This window comes from Eleutherodactylus coqui, chromosome 7, assembly GCF_035609145.1.
Source record: "Eleutherodactylus coqui strain aEleCoq1 chromosome 7, aEleCoq1.hap1, whole genome shotgun sequence".
Taxonomy (NCBI): domain Eukaryota; kingdom Metazoa; phylum Chordata; class Amphibia; order Anura; family Eleutherodactylidae; genus Eleutherodactylus; species Eleutherodactylus coqui.
In genome coordinates this window covers 175,070,910-175,088,705 of record NC_089843.1, presented here as the reverse complement: position 1 = coordinate 175,088,705, position 17,796 = coordinate 175,070,910, and the positions used below count along the sequence as shown (strand labels likewise).

At 43.4% G+C, this 17,796-nt stretch overlaps 1 protein-coding gene across 1 annotated transcript in view; it reads left to right on the top strand.

The window, feature by feature from the left end:
• SMARCAD1 (SWI/SNF-related, matrix-associated actin-dependent regulator of chromatin, subfamily a, containing DEAD/H box 1) overlaps positions 1-17,796 on the top strand; it is an 85,138-nt gene that overhangs the window by 11,145 nt on the left and 56,197 nt on the right. Inside the window, exons 2-5 of the mRNA XM_066574035.1 lie at positions 5,136-5,301; positions 5,848-6,001; positions 10,545-10,686; positions 17,264-17,330. Of these exons, the coding sequence (XP_066430132.1) occupies positions 5,178-5,301; positions 5,848-6,001; positions 10,545-10,686; positions 17,264-17,330 (487 nt within the window). The 5' untranslated portion in view covers positions 5,136-5,177. The remainder of the gene's footprint in view (positions 1-5,135; positions 5,302-5,847; positions 6,002-10,544; positions 10,687-17,263; positions 17,331-17,796) is intronic.

Sequence of the window (17,796 nt, the reverse complement as noted above, 5' to 3'; positions counted from 1 at the left end):
CTTTCCAATCCACTGTCTGACATCTAAAGACATTCTGATTTAAGGCTCTACAGCTCCAAAATCGGAAGACGTCCAGCAGGGTATTCTTACTGTATATTACTGGCTGCTCTGTTGTCGGGGGGCCTCTCCAGCATGTCCCATACCGCAGTACTTGCTCTAGCCAGCAGGTGGCACCATTGTATAATGGCAGAAAGAGAAAGACCCCCTAGGAAACCCTGAATCCAAAATTGGTTTGCAAAGGGTTAATGCACGATGTATATTACAAAGTGCATTTATATGGCCATACAGAAGTGCTTAACCCCACTTGCTATCATGGGACAACCGCTTTAATCCTAAAACAGAGGCTAATATATCAATAATAAAACCACCTCCCCAAAGTTACTCATGACCTTCTGGAGGGTCGCAAAAAAAATTAAATGCCACAGTGATGGCCATTCCCCTAATCGCCTAAAGCTACACAACACTGTGAAAGGATAACCCATATTAAAAAACTTCTTTTGAGCAACTGTTGCTATTGACAAGGCTTCCGTTAGCAACCAGAATGTTGGCCCATGCGACAACGATTTTGCAAATGTCAACCAGATTTTTCCATCTTGCTCAGTATGAGCGGTAGCCTCTTTTATGATTACTTGGGCGGGTCTAAAGTGTGAACAGAGTGGGTTCGACCCCAAAACTGTCTTCACTACAGGCAGGTGGGCACCTGGTTTCGGTGAATGGGGGAGAGGCTGTTCAAATGACTATACTGGAGGGGGAGAACGGAGCCTATGCTAATGATTATACTCGGGAGGGGGAGAACAGAGCCTGTGCTAATGGTTATAATCTGGAGGGGGAGAACAGAGCCTGTGCTAATGGTTATAATCTGGAGGGGGAGAACGGAGCCTGTTGATGTGATTCTGCAGGGGCGATCAGTATGATTAATAGTATTATAGTGTAGACCCGTGATGGCGAACCTATGACACGCGTGTCAGCACTGACACGCGTAGCCATAGTCGCTGACATGCGGCCGGTCACCCTGTTAATGAATACCGGCAGGGGCCATGACTCCCCTGCCGGTATTCATTAACCAGCACTAATAATCAGCGCTGATCCCGGCGCACACTGTGATGTCAATGTGCACCAGGATCCTCCTCCCCCCGTCCCCCGACGTCTCCTACCTGTTGGTTCCGCAGGAGCGTCCGGGGGAGAAGGCGTCCTGCAACACACTGACGTCACAGTGTGCGCGGGAGATCATCGCTGCTGGAGGGCGCCGGGCACAGGAGGAGCGGAGCATCCAAGCATCCACAAGGTAAGTACATGGGTCGGGGGGGGTCCGCCGTGAGGGGGCAGTCACCGCTGGGGGTCCGCCATGAGGGGGCAGTCACCGCTGGGGGTCCGCCGTGAGGGGGCAGTCACCGCTGGGGGTCCGCCGTGGGGGGGGGGCAGTCACCGCTGGGGGTCCGCCGTGGGGGGGGGGGCAGTCACCGCTGGGGGTCCGCCGTGGGGGGGGGGGGGGCAGTCACCGCTGGGGGTCCGCCGTGGGGGGGGGGGCAGTCACCGCTGGGGGGTCCGCCGTGGGGGGGGGGGCAGTCACCGCTGGGGGTCCGCCGTGGGGGGGGGGGCAGTCACCGCTGGGGGTCCGCCGTGGAGGGGGCAGTCACCGCTGGGGGTCCGCCGTGGGGGGGGGGGGGTCACCGCTGGGGGTCCGCCGTGGGAGGGGGGGGTCACCGCTGGGGGTCCGCCGTGGGGGGGCGGGGAGTCGCCGCTGGGGGTCCGCCGTGGGGGGGCGCTGTCGCCGCTGGGGGCTCGTCATTACTCAGAAGTGAGGGGGAGGCTGGGAGAGGCGAGGGCCTGTGCTACGGGTGTTTTTGGGTTTATTAAATACAGTTATATATTACAATTATACATATTTGTTATTTAAACTATAATCATCGCGAATTTATGGATTTTTTCTCAAAGTGACACACCACCCGAATTATGCTCGGTTTTTTGGCGGATTTTGACACACCGAGCTCAAAAGGTTGCCCATCACTGGTGTAGACTTACCTGCTATTACAACTAATATTAGCTCTAATATGCAGAAAAGAAGGAATCTGAAGGAGAGATGTGGGCACTGCACACAGCAGCTCTTATTTATAACTACGTTTATTATACTAGATTAACCCGATGTTCGCTATGTAAACATTAAGGCCCAATGTCCACGGGCAGATTCTAATTATAAAATCCACGCGTGGCCCCCGCACGGGAGATCCGCAGCTCTAGCTGCCCATAGGGATGGATTAGCATTAGAGATGAGCGAGCATACTCGTTAAGGCGATTTACTCGAGAGAGAGCATCGCCTTTTTCGAGTACCTGCTGGCTCGTCCCTGAAGATTCAGGGGGGGGGGGGGGGGTTGCGGAGGGGATCGAGAGAGAGAGAGAGAGCGAGCTCATCTCTAATTAGCATCCGTAGGGCAACTTAATGCATGTGGATGTGATTTTTTATTTTTTTAATTTTTTTCCCCCCGGCGTGCGGGTCCCACGCACGGGAAGAAATTGCAGCGTGCTTCATTTTCCTGTGGATCCCGCTCGGACTGCTTCGTGCATGAGTCATTCCTCGCTCAATTATAGAAGACCCTTTATCAGCAGTGCAGGCTGTGATCACAGTCAGCAGGGCTGATAAGATTTTTACAGCTTGTGTCCTGCTGTTAGTTCACAGTGGGACTCGGCTGTAAGCGTGGAGAACAGCTTATGCAGAACAGCTGTATTATTCACTAATGGCTGCGGTGTTCCGCTTCGCCTGCATAGCTCTTAAGTAGCTACTTAGCTACTATAGACTATGCAAAGATGATCGCTCAAAACTGTCACTCAAACTGTCCTTTGAGCGATCATCTGTCATTGTGAATGGGGTCCTATTGTCGTGTGAGCCCGGCCTTATAAGAATGCTTACTCTCAACATGGGCTCTTGATCATGGCTGCAAAGCTACTTATTCCAGTAAGATAGTTGAGCAAAGACCCCCCCAGACGTCCTGTTGAGAAGAACTGTCCAGCTGAGAATCAGAATTGCATTACAAGTTCAGCAGAGTAGAGCCGCCGGGCCTCCAGCGTATCGTAAGATTCTCCTTAAGCACCACTGCTATATTTCCAGTTTGTGTGGCATACCTGACAAAACCTTGCATTAACTGCGACATAAGATAACCTAATGGTTTCTAAAGACACCCCCTCTTTAGCTCTTGGCTTTGGACTGCTATGGACATTTAGAGGCACTTCCCTTTGTCTCACTTATTTATTGAAGATTCCTGTATACTCGGTGAACCCTGTTTGTTTTGGTCATTTATGTTCCATCCTTACCTTTTTATGTTCCACCAAGGTGGTTAGTTAAACTTTGTAATTTTTGCTTTTCTTCAGCTCCAACTGTTTGGGGCTTATTTGTTGGAGACTGCATAACTGAATGCTCTCTGTATGAAAAGTTCCAGTGAAGAGTCCGATATTCTAGTGCTCTCTAGTCCTCAGAGGGCGACAGCACTCTATTGTGGTAGAAAAAAAAATACAGCACACTACTCCCTGTCACGACCCCTAACAGCACTAGAACGAAAGGCTCATTTACACGCCAAGACAATATATTCAAACGATTGAAAGAGTGACAGTTCTAGCGATCATTTTGCATAAAGTACTTATGGACACTAATGCCCATTAGTACTTTATTTGCAGGTAAATGAGCCTCCAGCAGCTGCTTGCAAACCCCAGCATATGGTCTGGACTCAGTTGCGTTGTCTTCGAAGCAGGCTGTCAGCTGAGTACAATGTAATCAGCTGCTCCCGTGGAAAACACTGCATACTTCCCTGCTAACACTCTCCAGCTGAGCGATTTGGATTTTATGCTCACCTAAAAATCATCGTTCAACTGAAGAGTGAAAGATGGAAGCATTTACAAACAAAAATTATCGCTCAAAAGCCATAGTTTGAGTGATGATCGTTGTGTATTAATGGGGCTTTAATTTATGGTGCTGTGTGGCTGTGACCAATTTCCTCTAGTGCAGGCTCACACGTGCGTAATTTCATTGCATATTATGCACGAGTAATACGCGGTGAATGGAGTCAGTGAAAGGACATTGATTTTCATTGATCCGTTCACACTTGCGTATATTTATTGCGTGTAATACGTAAAAAAAAAAAAAAACAACAGTATGTTCTATTTTACCGCGTATTACGCACAATGGAGCCCTATTCTCTATGGGTGCATAACTAATGCTCTACATACGCAATTACATTCCAAATGTGTAGTGTTTATATGGGGCGGGAAATATAACAAAAATCACTGACATACAGGGTGATACGCCGCCTCACACAGCGGTAAAATGTTGTGTTATACACATAGCATTTTACTGCGCGCTCGTGTGAGCCCCGGCCTTAGCTGTCTGTGCACACGGTGGGATCCAATGTGGACTTTGCCTCTAAAACCATGGCTACATGCTTGTCTCCAATGTCATTAAACCTCTGAGTTTTTCTTTTGCATACTTTTTTTGCTAATATGGATGGAAATCCAGGAGATAAAAGTATACCTGATTTATCATGTGCATTACGTAAGATTGCGGACTGTACTGCTCGGTTTATAATGTGCATTACGTAAGATTGCGGACTGGACTGCTCGTATGAAGCAATTAATGAATGAATATTAATGAGACTTGTGCAAACTTGTAATTTTAATGTGTATATGTAAGAACCTAAAGCATGGTGGGAGCTTACTACATTAGATACCTATGTAGAGAGATGATGCCTCCACTGTAGGGCTGGAGATTATCACGCACACAAATATGCACAATGGATTCACACACAGATTTAGTCCTGCAAAATCCCAGTGTGGAGTCTTTGACACGGATTTTAGAGGTGGAATCCTTGTGGAAAAATCTGGGACCGCACAGGACTCTGAAGAGAGACAGATTTTCACCCGGCGTGTGGACTTTACAGGCAGGAAGCGGGTGAGTATGAAGAATACAGCGCCCGACTCAGTCTACTCTCAACAGCACCATAACTTAGCTTATGATGCTTTAGGCCAAGTGACAGGTTCCCTTTAAATCTGTTCAGAAATAAATTCATATAAACCTACGTAACCCTTTTTAAATGATTTTGGGAGAAAAAGTGCTTTTCATGTTGATGAAACTCAAATTCTTTCTACTTCAGTTTCTTCTAGATCGCCTAGTCGTGTATGTCTGCTTTGAAGTTATGAGCACTTTTAACCTTGACCGCTTCCGCTTTGATAAGAATACAAAACGGGACCAAGACTCCAATGAAGATGACAGATCAAGCCGACCTAGCACGCCAAAATCAGACTTGGATGACAAAACAGGTTAGATGTTGATGACTGACTGCTTTTTTAGTTTAACAAGCTTTTCATGTTGAGAGACGTTCGCCACACATATTAGGCTGCTGTCACATCTGCATTGGAACTTCTGTTCGAGGTTCCGTCACAGAAATGGCAAAAAGTACCGGAAGAAAAGTCCTGCATGCAGCACTTTATCATCCGGTAAAATGCCAGACAGCTGAGCGGAAACCGAACGGACCGCATTCTGGTCATTGGGGTCCGTTCAGTGCTGTTTGGTTCCATCATTTGACAGATCTGTTCGGCCAGGAGATTCCGCTTTCCTGCTGCTATAATAGAGCAGGAAAACAGAACTCCCTCAATAGATGTGATTGCAGCCTAAGCTATTCCATAACTTGCTGATGAGTGAAGGTAGAACTGCAGGAGCGATCACCCATCTCAAAAGGGCTACGACCCCTTTGTTTGTTTTTTTGTACAGTGTGTCTAGTAGGAAAGTTTGGTTACATGAAAACCTTTTGTATCTAGGCATTTCTTATGGAACCAGTGCCAATAACGTATATATGTCTTCTGCAGTTACCTGCATCCCAGAGACTCCGGAGTATAAAAGGCTAAACGACGTGTCCTTGTTTGAGAAGAATAAAGGTGTCAGTTTCCTGGATTCAGATTCTGAGAATGAGAATAAGCCCAGTTTGAGCTCCACACACAGGAAAGTCCACCCACGGCAAGAGTAAGTTTTTATTCAATGATTTCTATGTTTTACAGACGTTCCGTCTTTGCTCATATTGTCTTAGTGGAGCAAACATGGCAAACATTTCTCCTATTAACGCCTTATTAAACCCCCTTTTCTTCCACGCCTTACAGTGCTGTGAAAAAATATATGCCCCTTTTTGGTTTATTCCGTTCTTGTATATTTCTCGCACTTGAATGCTTCAGATCCATCAAACTCCTTTCAGTATCCAACAAAGATAACACAAGTGAACGCACAATGCTGTTTTTTCATTTATTTCATTTATTGAAGCAAAAATGCTGTTCAGCTTTACCTGGCCCTATGTGAAATAAATAATTGCCTCCTAAGCTACTGAACTTCCACTTCCAGGGGTGCAGACACAATCAGTCAATGGTTTTTAAAGCATGGAGAATGGCAGAACAGCGGTTGAGTCTTTGATTGGACGAGAGATAGATTTTGGTTGATTTAAAACATAGTAAAGTTTCCCCATAGAGTTCTTCATAATGTTGGCAGTGGCACACAATACACCTAATACATGAAGAGGCAAAGGTTTATGACACTTTCTGGCCTAAATTATGCATAAATCTGTTGTTCTGGGACAGCCAAGTAACAAGGCCAGTGCAAAACTAGAACAGATGCCAATTTTGTCACAAGTGACCTTGTGTCAAAAATTACTACTTTTTAACACCAGAATTCTGACGTAAAAAGTGTGATAAATTCCCTCCCATCTTTTTCCTGGCAAAAACGCTGCAGCCAGATAAAGTCCACAATGAAATATAAAATGTGCAATATACAAACCATTTTAACTTGTGGTTTCAGCATCCAACTGGATTTTTATACAAAATGGCACAAAAAAAAATGTTGCACACTGGCGATCGCAATATCGCCGCAACAAAATTGTGACACTTTTTTTTTCCCCACAATTTTTGAGCGTCAGCGCTGCTTTTTCTCGCAAAAACATAGCTGCCACTTGCGATTTTTTTCTTTTCTTTTTTTTTTGCGAGAAAGTCGATAGGATTTTCTAATATTAAAAATGCATCACACGAAAATTGCAAGTTTGTGCTTTGCGATGCGATAAAAAGGAGGCTCCATAGGGGAGCATGGGAGATTTAAAAGAAAACGCAGAAAGATAGGACATGCTGTGATTTTTTTTTTTTATTTTTTTATTTTTTTTCTTCCCATGAGTGAAAACATCGCATATGTGAAAGAAACCATTGGTTTCATATTTCTGCATTTTCACTTTCGTATCACACGAAAATCGCACAGCCTAAGGGCGCTTTCACACTGGGGAGAAAATCAGGCGATTTTTCTCATGCAGCGAGAGTGAGGGAAAACGCATGATTATGAAACCAATGAATTTCAATGGTTTCATTCTCATTTGCGATGTTTTCACTCCAGCGATGCTGCGTGTAAAAAAAAAAGCAAAAAAAAAACGGAGCATGCCCATTTTTTTTATGATATCGCCTATTGTTTCCAATGGGGCCAGCGATGTGCATGAAGAATCGTTCTTCCTTGGCATGCTATGGAGGGTTATTGCTGCGGACACCCACTCCGGATTCCGCAGCAAAAATCCGCCCGTCGACAAGAGGCCTTAGGCTGCCTGTCCACGGGCGATGATCCGTTGGCGTCCACGAGCGGAGTATCATAGTGATTCTCCGCTCGCTGGATTTAAATCGCGGCATACCGCGATTTTCCATGACTTACCGTGATTCTCCACGGTGAGCCTATCTGTCAGGCTCACCTCGGAAACCTGACAGCGCCCCCCTCCTCCCCGCGGCAGAATATCACTTGGCCGTGGACAGGGGGCCTTAAACTCCTACAGTAAATATCCTGTGTTATTGTGTTATAATGCAATAGTACACTGAAAAATACACAACATCCTATTGATACATCATATGTGTCTGAACTTTATTGCATCGCTTGATATATCTTAATATGGTCTCATATGTTCAAGTGTATCACTGTTCACTGGGGAGCATTTTTCTTTCACTTGTTCGGTATGGCTGTTCTCACACTTCTGTTGGAACCTCCGTTCAGATCTGACACAAAATACCGGAAGAAATAGCAATGCATGCCGCACTCTTTCTTTCAGTAAAATGCTGGGCAATCGAGTGTAAACCACACATACCCGATTATAGTCAATGGGGTCTGTTCAGTCCTGCCATAAGACAGACCCATTAGGTCAGGGCATTCCCCTTTCCTGATCCCTGAACTGAGCAGGAAAACAGAATTCGTTCAGTGTCCTGCCAGTTTAGATATGCGCACCCGCTGATATTTGACGGTTTTATCTTGTTTTGGGAGAGTTTGGCAGCTCCTGTAATAGGAGATGTATAGCACATATCCGGTTATAGAGACCCCCACATGAAGAATACAAATAAAATGCGCATTGAGAGCGTGGAATATAGGGCGGTTTGTATAATTGTTTCTATATGTGCTTTGTATAGTGTTCCAATCTGCATTTGTTCCTGTGTGACTGTAACACCAAGATGGTTTGATATATTTGCTATGCCTACGTAATGCTAAATTCTAAACGTTACTATCCCTGTTTTTAAATATTTTTTAATTATTAACCCATTAGTGACAGCCAATATGCCTTTTTACTGATCTCACTAATGGGCTCTGAACATGCACATCTTTTTTTAAGGCAGTGGCTTGGCCAACTGCTGATAGCCAGGCTCCTGCTCTAACAGCCAGAAAAAGAGAAAACTCAAAAAATGTAATAAGTCATGCAACATATTATATGTACTCTGGTGTGGTGCCATTTAAAAAGTACAACTTGTCGTCGTCCCCCCCCCCCCCCCCCCCCCCCCCCCCCCCCCCAAAAAAAAAAAGGCTGTCAGCGAGTTATGGCTCTTGTAATGCGACAATGAAAAACGCTTGGTCCTTAAAGGGGTTCTGTTAGCAAAACCCCTTTTTTTAAACTCTGCCCTGCATCTCTGTGCGTTCCAACTTGTTGAAAGAAAACCATTAAAAAAACAAAGCAAACTTGCCTAATCCCATTGTATTTGTTCCCTCCCTTGTTTACCTGGCGTGTGAGAGGTCATCTCCCATCGGCTCCTGCGTGCTGACGCTGACCTGGCCACGTCTAACCTCTGATGTCCTCGGAGAGGCAACGGCGAGTGCGCACGCGCGCCGGGAAGGGGGACGCATGCGCACTCCCTGCTCACTCTCCAAAGACGTCCGAGGTTAGACATGGCCAGGCCAATTAGTGGGGAGAGCGTCACTTGTGACGCGTCGCCAATGACCCAGGTGGCAGTACTTGCTGTCAGGCAGTGGTGGAAGCTGGAACTTTGCTAGCTTCTACCCTGCGATAGAAAGCCTGCTGGAGAGGCATCAGGAGAGCAGCAGGTTCTTGGTGAATGGCCTGGTAAGGCACAGGTGAGTATAGTTTAGTTTTTTTTTTTTTTTTTTTTTGGGTTTTTTTGTATTTTGCTGACAGAACCCCTTTAAGGCAAAAGATAGATTCAAAGGCCTCATGCACACTGGCGTGCATGGATTCCGCAGCGGAATCCGTATTTGCCCACAGACATGGGCATTAAAAGACAGGTTCTTACCTCCCTGGTTCCAGCGCAGGTCTCCTCCGTCACGGCTGAATCTTCCTTCTTCTGCACGGTGGATGCGTCCGGGCATGCTAGCCAATGCGCAGCGCCTTTCTTTTAACTCTCCTGCTTTCCTGCAGATCCGCGGCGTGTCCGCAGTGACATTGACTTCAAGGGAAGCCGTTCCTGCGGGATCCGCAGGAAAATAGAGCGTGCTGCGATTTTATTTTGGCACGTAGCAGCTGCAAAAAAAATCCGCTGGTGTGCGTGGAAAGGGGAATCTCCACACGCATCAATGGCCACATTGAGCAGCGGATTGCCCACGCCTGGTGACAAGCGTGGAATCCGCTGCTCAATTTGCCCCGTGTGTATGAGGTCTTAACTTGGTATCTCCAGAATTGTGCTTACCCAGAGAATAATGTTGTTGCATGATGTATTTTGCACACTGAACACCATAAAAATGAAAAAATGACCAATGTCCAAAAAACAAATCGCTTTTTTTTCCCACCCAATTTCTGAAAAAAATGAATTAAAAAAAAAGTAAGTTATAAAGAACATTTTACATACCCAAAATTATGCCATTAAAAATTACAGCTTGTCCTGTAAAAAACAAGCCCTCATATGGCTATGTTGATGGAAAAATGTAAAGGTTATGGCTCCTAAAATGCAAAAATGAAAAAAAAACTGATTAATTGGTCATTAGGGGCAAATGGGCTTGGTCACTAAAAGGTTAAGCTGTAAAATCGAACAAATAATCGGGCAGAGTGTAATATCTGCCCAGCAGCCAACACTGAGCAAGATAGCAGATGAATAAAAACCATTTGTTGGCTACACCAATACACACTTTAGGAGCAGAGCTTTCACTGCACATGTTGGAAAGCCCCAAGACTCCGTCTCTTGCTATCTTCTTGTATCGTCTACTTTCAGTACATTCACTACAATTCTGATATAGCTCCATCTTGATACATGCTAAGATATGGTGTATTTGTTGCTTTCTCTTCCAGGAATGGTGTTTCTGAATCTCCGTCTGATGATTCAGGAGATGAATACCTTCCCTCAAAAAAGACTACAGCAAGAAATGTAACTCTGAAGAAGAATGAAACCAAAGATGAAGGAATGCCGAAGCTTAAAGAAATCTTACCTCAAGTAACTTGTATTCAAAATGTGTCTTAATTACCAAGTGGCCATTTTCATTCCGAAACAGTGCTATACTTCTCCACATATGTGCTATTGCCACTTGGCTACACGCACTTGGAGATTAGGTGCAAATCCAGGCACAACACATGAAGAAAACATGAGTCTTCTAATTCTGGATAGAGCAGGCCCAACTCCAAGGCCCATTTCACAGGAACCCAAACCTTCGCGAGACTCACAAAACTCACATGAATATGAACGTCATTCTTTTGAATGAAGTCATACGCATGAGACAGGTTTTCCCACAAAAAAATCGTGGCATGTCCTATTTTTTCACATTCCTTGAACGCATTGCCATTTTATTTCAATGGGACCTTAAACACATTGCATAGCTCTTGCATGCTGTGCGAGCGCAATCACTGCGAGGCTTCACATTGAAATCAATAAGAAACCCTTCCGATCCTCTAACGCACGTGCAACTCGCACAAGAAGATTGGAATTTTACAGAAACTATGCAAGGCGGTTTTGCCTGAAGATCGCCTCATATTTGTGTGTAAGACGCACATTAACCAGCGCAATATTGGTCCAACTTTCTCGGCCCGATATCGAGCTCGTCTGTGTGCAGTTAGCCTAAACTAAACTTATTGGGGTATATTTTAGAGCAGTATCTAAAATGCTGCTCTACGTGCTGCCATAAAGTGTGTCAAATGTAATTAGGGGCACAAGCCTCTGAATACACCTGGCATATCTTTCGGTTCGCTGTGCGCCAAAGCTGAAATCTATGCCAGATATGAGCTGGTTAAGGTTTCACCCATAATTAACTCCAGTTACGGATATAATTATTCTAAACAAGTAAAACCTGGAAAAGAAGAAAATGCCCATCTTACTCAAGTGGTCCTCCCCATACTGCATGTCTTGTATCAAAGAGTTGAGCTCCCCATGGACCTTAAGGCACAGTGGCATGTGGTAATCCCTGGAAAGTTAACAAATGATGCTGCTCCAGAAGCACAAGAGCGAGGAGCTCACTTAGGGGCCAATAAGACATTTCAGTGGCTGCAATGGTTTGTGTATTGCCTGCAAATAGATAAGACTGCTGAGGAAGTTTGTCAGACTTGTCAGAAAAGGGAAGTAACCAAAAGTCTGGAACAGATGGCCCCTGTACAAACCATCCAGATGAAAGAGCCTCTTAAAGTCATGATTACTGGCATAACTATAAGGGATGCAGGGGATGCGGTTGCACCCGGGCTCAGAAGCCTTAAGGGGCCATAATGCCTCTCTTCTCCATAAAGGGAACCCAGTACTATGAATAAAGCATTATAGTTGGGGGCCCTGTTACAGGTTTTGCATTGGGGCCCAGAAGCTTCAAGTTACGCCTCTGGTCATGATGATCGACTGACTAATCATCTTACAGTCAGTGAGCGGACATCAGTACTAATCGGTCATGGCAGACCACTTCTCAAAGTTTGCAGTGGTGAATCCCACCCATGACCAGACCACTGAATCTGCTGACTGTGCGATCTGTCAAGACTTCATCTGAGTGTACGGGTGCCCAAAATGCATCCAATCAGACAAAGCAGCCTGTTTTCAAGAGAAGGTCATGTAAGAATTGCATAAGCTGTATGACATCAGGAAATCTTGGACTACCCTGTACCATTCCATAGAAGGATGGAGCATGTGAATGCTTTAACAGGACTTTGCTACAAATGCTTCACACCTTGGAAGATGATAAGATGAGATGGTAAATGATCTGAATTTGAATGGCTTTACACAGAACAACTATCATCTGAGTAATCACTCAAGTCAAGTGAATGTACAGTACTTTGCAGGAATTTTTCACACATGCCTAAAATTTAGCAGAGTAAAGGCTCATTTACATGGAGCGATGATCGCTCAAAAATCGCTAAAAAGCAATGGTTTGAGCGATAATCGTTGCATCTGAATGCGCACCCATCATGCACTGCTAGCTGATCATTAAATTCAGTCCAACCTAAAAATCCTCATTCAGCCTTATCAGCAGTTCTCCGTGGGTAGTGCTAATAGCATTGTTTACCCCTAGAGAACAAAAGAACTGAAAGCAGATAAGAGCCCTCGGGCTATTAACTGCTTTCAGCTAAGGCTTCATTTGCACACTTAATTGCCCCTAAGAAACTGAGTAGCTACTTAAAAGTTTATGCAAAATGATCGCTCAAAGCTGTCACTCAAACTGTCGTTCCGTATAAGTGGGCCTTAAGACATTTTTCAAAAACAGAGACATCTGATTGGCTCCAAAGTTATTGTGCAGCAGGACAACAACCCCAAACATCCAGCCAATGTCATTAAGAATTTTTTCAGTGCAAAGAAGAACCAGGAGTCCTGGAAGTGATGAAATGGCCCCCATAAAGGCCGGAGCTCAACAACATTGAGTCTTCTGGGAATTGCATAAAGAAATAGAAGGATTTGAGCAAGCTGACATCCACAGAAGATCTGTGGTTAGTTCTCCAGGATGTTTGAAATAAAACCTCCCTGAAGAGTTCCTTCAAAAACAATTTGCAAATGTGCCTGGAAGAACTGATGCTGTTTTGAAGGCAAATAGCTGTCACACCAAATATTGATTTGATTTAGATTTCTCTTTTGTTCATTCGCTTTGCTTTTTTTTCCCTTTCTCTCTCCATTATATATAATTTACTAGCTGATATACCCGGCTTCGCCCGAGTTAATTTGGTACTGGTGTTTATCTGGTGTTCACACGGAAAATCTTATGAAGTCATGGTTACTTTAGAGATACTGAGGAAAAACATATGTTCCGCATTTTGCATAGTTCTCTGCGTTACCCAGGAAACCCCACGTGGAGGTAACCATGCGACGTTTCCTTTATAAAATGACATCAGGAAGTGAGAGAATTAGATTACGTACATAAAATTTGGCCACTAATTCTTTTGCGCTTAGAATTGAATAATCGATTTGGGACCCATTAACTTTTCATACTTAGGACACATTCAATGCTTGTGCCAAATTTCATGTTTCTATGACATTGGGAAGTGAGACATTTAGATTATGTACGTAAAATTTGGATGCTAAATTTTTGCGCATAGAACTGAATAATGGAGTTGGGACCCATTAGCTTTTCCTATTTATGACATAATCAATGCTCATGCCAAATTTCCTGTTTCTATGACACCGGAAAGTGAGAAAATTACATTCCGCATGTAAAATTTGGACGCTAATTCTTTTGCGCATAGAATTGAATAATGGAGCTGGGACCCATTAGCTTTTCCTATTTATGATATAATCAATGCTTGTGCCAAATTTCCTGTTTCTATGACACCGGAAAGTGAGAAAAATACATTCCGTACGTAAAATTTCGATGCCAATTCTTTTGCGCTAGAATTGAATAATCGAGTTGGGACCCATTAACTTTTAAAATTTTTGACACAATTAATGCGCGCGCCAAATTTCATGTTTCTATCACATTGGGAAGTGAGAGAATTAGCGTCCAAATTTTACGTACATAATCTAATTCTCTCACTTCCCAATGTGATAGAAACATGAAATTTGGCACGCGCATTAATTGTGTCAAAAATTTGAAAAGTTAATGGGCCCCAACTCGATTATTCAATTCTAGCGCAAAAGAATTGGCATCGAAATTTTACGTACGGAATGTATTTTTCTCACTTTCCGGTGTCATAGAAACAGGAAATTTGGCACAAGCATTGATTATATCATAAATAGGAAAAGCTAATGGGTCCCAGCTCCATTATTCACTTCTATGCGCAAAAGAATTAGCGTCCAAATTTTACATGCGGAATGTAATTTCTTCACTTTCCGGTGTCATAGAAACAGGAAATTTAGCCCGAGCATTGATTAGGTCAAATAGGCAAACCTAATGGGTCCCAACTCCATTATTCAATTCTATGCGCAAAAGAATTAGCGTCCAAATTTTACGTACATAATCTAATTCTTTTGCGCATAGAATTGAATAATGGAGTTGGGACCCATTAGGTTTGCCTATTTGACCTAATCAATGCTCGGGCTAAATTTCCTGTTTCTATGACACCGGAAAGTGAAGAAATTACATTCTGCACGTAAAATTTGGACGCTAATTCTTTTGCGCATAGAATTGAATATTCGAGTTAGGACCCATTAGCTTTTCCTATTTATGACATAATCAATGCTCGTGCCAAATTTCCCGTTTCTATGACACCGGAAAGTGAAAAAATTACATTCCGCACGTAAAATTTTGACGCCAATTCTTTTGCGCTAGAATTGAATAATCGAGTTGGGACCCATTAGCTTTTCCTATTTTTGACATAATCAATGCTCGTGCCAAATTTCACGTTTCTATGACACCGGAAAGTGAGAAAATTAGATTCCGTACCTAAAATTTGGACGCTAATTCTTTTGCGCATAGAATTGAATAATGGAGTTGGGACCTATTAGCTTTTCCTATTTATGACATAATCAATGCTTGTGCCAAGTTTCCCATTTCTATGACACCGGAAAGTGAAAAAATAACATTCCGCACGTAAAATTTTGACGCCAATTGTTTTGCGCTAGAATTAAATAATCGAGTTGGGACCCATTAGCTTTTCCTATGTATGACATAATCAATGCTCGTGCCAAATTTCACTTTTCTATGACACCGGAAAGAGAAAATTAGATTCCGTACGTAAAATTTGGACGCTAATTCTTTTGCGCATAGAATTGAATAATCGAGTTGGGACCCATTAGCTTTTCCTATTTCTGACATAATTAATGCTCGTGCCAAATTTCGAATTTCTATGACACCGGGAAGTGAGAGAATTAGATTCCGTACGTAAAATTTGCACGCTAATTCTTTTGCGCATATTATTGAATAATCGAGTTCGGACCCATTAACTTTTCCTATTTATGACATAATCAATGCTCGTGCCAAGTTTTAAGTTTCTATGACATTGGGAAGTGACAGATTTAGATTATGTACGTAAAATTTGGACGCCAATTCTTTTGCGCTAGAATTGAATAATCGAGTTGGGACCCAATTACTTTTCCTATTTTGGAGATAATCTATGCTTGCGCCAAATTTCATGTTTCTACGACATCGGGAAGTTGGAGAACTTTTGGCGAGTCAGTGAGGGCTTTCAGCTTTATATATATAGATCTGACAGACCGTATGCGGCCACTCAACTTAATGCTAGGTCCCACCCCCTTTATGTTTTTAAAGGGCTAAGGGCATGCCTGCTGTACGTCCCAGGAGCCCAGGTGCAAAAGTTTATCTTGGGGTCCCCCAACTTCTCTTAAATTCAGCTACACTAAACTCTACACACATTAGATTTTCTGGGAGTTACTTCTGCAAGATAAATCTGTATAGGATCGTTTGGCTTTGCCTCTGTGAATTTTCCTTCAGAAGTTGAAAAAATAAAAACAAAACTGCTGGTTGTAAAATCCTCAATTTAAAGATTTTAATCCGTGGGTAATCTGCTGTAAATTCGGCGACACTACATTGGTAGTTTTTCTCCCCGATGAAATCAATGGGGAAATAATTATGCAAAAGAATTAATATCTTGCAGTTTTGTAAATCCGCACTACAAGTCAATTTTCACCTGGAAAATTCCACAGAATGTGCATAAGATATGACAAATCAGTTGTTGGCTGCTGTGGATTTAACTGTGCAAGTACGCAGGTAAAATCAGTAACTTTTTTGTCATATCTATCACCTGGACCTCACAGTAGTAGACTTTGGGATGTGTTTTTTTTTTTTTTTTATCCTCTCCTTGCCAGGTTTTATGGAGGTTTTACACCTCTGGGAGGACAATTTTCACACTTCTTTACATGTACAAGTAAAAACTGAGCAATAAGATAGAAAAATATTAAACTCCCATACACCCATGTTTTCTGAACGTAGACAGCCGACACATTGTCAGAATGTCATTCAGTGCTTTATACATAGACATCCTTCATGCTGCATGAACATTTCCTCCCTCCCCCCCCCCCCCCCAAACCAAGATGTGCCGTGTTCATACAGTACGTAATGCCAAGGCTACATGTAAATATCGTTACACAATTAGAGTTGGTGATATGCTGAAAATTTCAACCACTTGTGAAGAAACGGAGATTTCACACATTGAAAAGCTAGAGTACCCAGACACTCAGAAGTGGATTCAAAGGGGATAAGGAAATATAGGAAAAAAAGTTTTACTTCTGGCTTTGGCTAAAAAAAAAAGAAACTAAGCTAAAACTGATCCAAAAACTGCAGTTAGGTTTTTTTCAAAGACAAAAAAAAGCTGCATGTGAAACCTTCCCAAAGTCGATATCACTGTAAACCTCAGATGACAAGATATTCGCCCAATAACACAGTATGAGTTTTCCCCTTTCTGATAACAGCTGATGAGTGTACAAATAGTTTGGTAGAAGTTGCCCACAGCCACTAACACAAGTTATTATTTTTACCGTGTAGTTTCACTTTGCGGTCGAATTGTAGTTCTTGCAGCGATATCTGTAAAAATCTGGATTTGGAATATAAATTGTAATTGCGCAGGAAATACTTGTGTTACTGGTGGTCAGCAAAGTTTAGGTAAGATACATACAATACAATAATTAAGCTATAGACTAAGCTGTGTTTCCATCCTTTTAGCTTATTGAATCCGCTGACACACTGGAGGATGCAGCGGCTGCTGGTGGAGCCCAGTTTGATGAGAAAGGTAAGCTTAGTACATCAGACAAAACTTATATTATTTAAGTAAGCCTGTCGCCTCCCAACAACGCCCTAAACTAAGTTCTGGTGCTGTCAGGGGAGCAGGTGATGTATCGCTTACACTCGCCTGTTCTCCCGATCATGTGCTGCCTGCCAGTGATTTCTGTGACTGAACATCAGTTGGATTTATCTGAATGGGGCAGTGCTGGTGGCAAGCATGCGGGTGACTGCAAGACCCCCTCACATGAATTGGAACAGATGCGGAAGTTTCTGCAACCAATCTGCCACCTGTGAAATTGCATTAAGGCCTCAGTTAGACGAGCGGATATATGCGCGGAAAAAAACGCACCGCATGTGCAGACGAAGATCTGCATAACCACGTCCATTGCCACCCATATGTTCTTTCTTTGACAGGTGCGGACGGTTTTCCGCACGGAAAAACGCGCAAATCTCTGCTCGTCTGACTGAGGCCT